The sequence below is a fragment of the Trachymyrmex septentrionalis genome, unplaced genomic scaffold, assembly GCF_001594115.1.
Source record: "Trachymyrmex septentrionalis isolate Tsep2-gDNA-1 unplaced genomic scaffold, Tsep1.0 scaffold148, whole genome shotgun sequence".
In the NCBI taxonomy this organism is placed as follows: Eukaryota; Metazoa; Arthropoda; class Insecta; order Hymenoptera; family Formicidae; genus Trachymyrmex; species Trachymyrmex septentrionalis.
This window is the reverse complement of record NW_017304631.1, coordinates 271,383-275,065: the sequence shown is the minus strand read 5'-3', so window position 1 is coordinate 275,065 and position 3,683 is coordinate 271,383. Positions and strand designations below refer to the sequence as shown.

General features: G+C 33.8%; 2 protein-coding genes across 3 annotated transcripts in view; both read right to left on the bottom strand.

Moving 5' to 3' along the window:
• Positions 1-1,248, bottom strand: part of LOC108745759 (glycosaminoglycan xylosylkinase) — a 2,950-nt gene extending 1,702 nt beyond the window's left edge. The window contains 2 exon segments of the mRNA XM_018482093.1: positions 113-517; positions 1,136-1,248. Coding sequence (XP_018337595.1) covers positions 113-517; positions 1,136-1,153 — 423 coding nt within the window. The 5' untranslated portion in view covers positions 1,154-1,248.
• Positions 1,249-1,782: 534 nt separating this feature from the next.
• Positions 1,783-3,683, bottom strand: part of LOC108745758 (pre-mRNA-splicing factor 38B) — a 4,291-nt gene continuing 2,390 nt past the window's right edge. For both annotated transcript variants that reach the window (XM_018482091.1, XM_018482092.1), the window contains exons 4-6: positions 2,853-3,254; positions 2,348-2,572; positions 1,783-2,134 (exon numbers count right to left, since the gene is read on the bottom strand). In XM_018482091.1, coding sequence (XP_018337593.1) covers positions 2,062-2,134; positions 2,348-2,572; positions 2,853-3,254 — 700 coding nt within the window. In that variant the 3' untranslated portion in view covers positions 1,783-2,061. The remainder of the gene's footprint in view (positions 2,135-2,347; positions 2,573-2,852; positions 3,255-3,683) is intronic.

Genomic DNA, 3,683 nt, shown 5'->3' with positions numbered 1-3,683 from the left:
ATATATATGTATATATATATATATATATATATATATATATATATTTGTTTCTTCAATTTATTTCTTTCTCTAAATTATACTTAAAAATCTTTTGTATCTCTCATATTATGAAATGTAAAATATTTCAAAGAATTTTTTAACTAACATTATTATTGGGAATATTCCAAATGTCTTCACGGACATTTGGCATTATCGTCAATTCGGCTAGCAATCGTTCCAGGACGATAGTATAACTTGTATTCTGTTTGAAATATTTGGAGGGCAATGAACGAATCTCCTCTTTGATCCCCTCGCCAATAATTTTTACAATTGACTTTAATTGCAGCTGCGAATCTTTTTCATCGGATCGCGAGGGCATAGAAGGATCTTGCCTAGCTTTCGATTCCGGTAAATTTTTGGCGTACATCCTGTGCGAGGAGGAACTCTCAACAATCATTCGGATGAAGTAGATGTTTACGCTGAGGACTAAGATCAAAAGGATGCTCAAGGCGAAAAGAGCGCAACGTCGGCCAATCATCTGCAATTTTTAAGAACTTTTAATTTTGCGATTGTAATTCTTTAATAGTAAAATTATGTTAATTATATATATTACTCTTTAATAAATCATGAAGAAATTATATATCTCAATAACTTAATTTTCTTAACTCTCTTTTTAAAGCATTATTTAATTGATTTAACTATAATTGAAATACATTTCTTTTTATTATTTACAAATTTAAATTGCAAGATATACAAGATAATTTCCCAAAATTAATAAATTGTGAGGATAATTTTTTTCAATACACTTTTACACAGAAAATATTAAAGAGATGAGAAACAAAATTTCCCGCGTCACTGGTGACCATATTACGCAATTCCTGTTTGTGACATTATGGCGACTTTGTAACATCCGTGAGATTGTTGCATCAACATGGATATACTTAGTTATCATTAATTATAATTAATCGAATTTCCCCGTTTTCCAATTGAATCACAATTATATAGATACACAAGAATTTTAACAATAAACTCGATGTAATTCTTATAATTTAAAAGTCACTACAAGTCTCTTATATATTCGAACATTCGAATAATCGATATCGGTGTGATAACAAATGTCAGCAATAATGTTTATTTCGAAGATTCACATCTTCACCTTGAAGCAATTGGCCATGCATTCGCTGTCACCTGGTAACTCGCGTCTGTCTCATTGTTCGCCAATATCGTCGAGTATCGCCGACGTTTCATTCGCGTTTAGACATCGTCGCCATTTTTACTCACCACTCCGACTCCACTTAAGACGCGCCGGAGCGATGTGTTCATGCGTCCCAGCTATAGTCCTAACGTCTCTCGTCTCATTCATGTCATGCAGCTATGATGAATGAAACTCTTGGACATTGTAAAACGTCAAACATATGTAAAAACGCTTTTGCAATTTTAAATTTCGTTTTTACAGAAAAGAAACTATGCATAAAATGCAATTACTTGCTATTAAGTTGCTTTTAAACATTTGAATGTTATAAATTATTTAAAGTCTTATTGTATTGATTTCCTTCATAAAACTTATCCAAAAGAAAAACGTTTTTCAAAATAATCATCTAAAAATATTCCATAACATTATAATAATTGAAATTGACACGAAATCATTGTTTAATACGCGTAATTTGATATATATATATATATCCATACGTTTTTATTCAGTACGAAAATAGCACAAAACAAATCCCTCTTCGAGATAAATTCCTTTTTTGTTTGGACAAATCTTGAAGTGACAAAAATGTGATGCAAAAATATTGTGGGATACACAGTGAAAAACAGCAGTGACAGTGATGAATTTATTTTATAAAAACATGTAAACTATATGTGAATATAGAATTAAACTTAGACTTATATTTCGTTTGGAAAACACATTCTCCTGTGAACGCACATAAATAGTGCAGACGTTGATGATAGAGATCGTGATTGCAGTGGTGGTGGTGATGACTTGGCTCGGTAGCTACTGTCACTTTTTTTTCTTAATGCTCGTTACATAGTTCGTAGAAAGAATTAAATATGTACACAGTGTGTAATCGTATTCGTTTTTCATTCTCTTTCCCTTCGTTGCCTTTCGCGTTCGCGTGCCAATTCTGTAGCATAGTCATATGGTGAGCCTCTCCTAAAATCAAAATTATTTTTTTTTAATATACATGAAAAATTGTAAATGCAAGCAATTTGAGCAATGATAAATTGTGTGTTCTATATATAAAACACATTTGACACAAATTCTTATAAAATTTTACAACGCAAATATAAAATTATACATATATAATGACTATACAACATGTGTTCATAAAATAAAAAAAAATCCTATTTTTGCTTCTGTCCTTACCTATCTCGATGTCGGTCTCTGTCGCGATGGCGATCTCTATGTGATCTGTCTCTGCTACGGCTTCTATAATCCTTCTGTCTTCTATTTCTGTCACGACTATTCGATCTTTTGCTATATCTGTCTCTTTCACGATCCCGTTCGCGAGCTCTTTCTCTATCACGCTCCCGCAACCTCTCGCGATCGCGATCGCGCTCTCTATTCTTGTCCTTACGATCCTCATCAGTTCTGTAAAGAGACACGTACGAACGGAAGTATGATATTGGTTGTCCCGATTGGTTGATTATAAAACTCGATCTAAGCTCGATCGAAAAAAGTTATTAATATTTTATCTCCTTGTTACACCAATAACTGTATGTACATTAAAGAGAATAATTTTTTTAAGTACATATATAAACAACAAATATTTAAATTTCAAAAATTATCTTTGAAATGTGTGTGACCTCTACATATGTATTTATTCAAGTATTAATAACGTGATCGTTGTATTCATACCACGTGGACGCACCTGGCACGCCACTGGCTCATGCGCTCGGCCTCACCCCACTGAGTCTCGTTATCGGGGATATGACGGGGTTGCTGATTACGCGATGTCAAATTACCGTTGTCCTTACGACCATCCTTGTTGCCATACTTGCCATGACTATTGAGGGTGATTGGCGGCTTAGCATTTCGTGCATTGACCTGCTGTTGCGGAAAACGCTCGGCTAATCGCAACTCTAAATCTTTTTGGATTGGTACCGGTATCCGTGGAAACAATGTAGAGAACCACTCGAGTTTGGTAAGGAATTGTTTGAGAATGTCGCCCATTTTCATCACTTGTCCGCCACCCGCCTTCACATCTAGTTCCTCTTCATCCTCCAGATAATCGTTGTACCAGCTGAACAAGTCTGCTGGTGGCTGTGTATATCTAATTGTAACCGTACTGTGTATATATAATCATAATCGTAACCAGTTTATAGCTTGACTTGAACTGTTAGACGTCGCAAGTCTAGCCTACAGGGTCTGGAAGGACCTATTCAAGTGACTACTCGCAGCAACCTTGATTAGTATATATACTCATGTTAAACCAAGCAAATTTATCGCTTTAACTGCCATGTATATATACATGTGTGTAGATATGTGGGCGTGCATATATATATATACACACACACACACACACGTACACACACATAACTATTAACCTTTATCACAGATAATCACAAATTAAAAAATTAATTGATTGATATTACAATGGGTATTTTATATTATTAAGTTTTCAACTATACATTATAACTATGACAAAATATAATGAACGAGCAAGCATAATATAACTAATTTTCAAAATAAATGCGTTTTT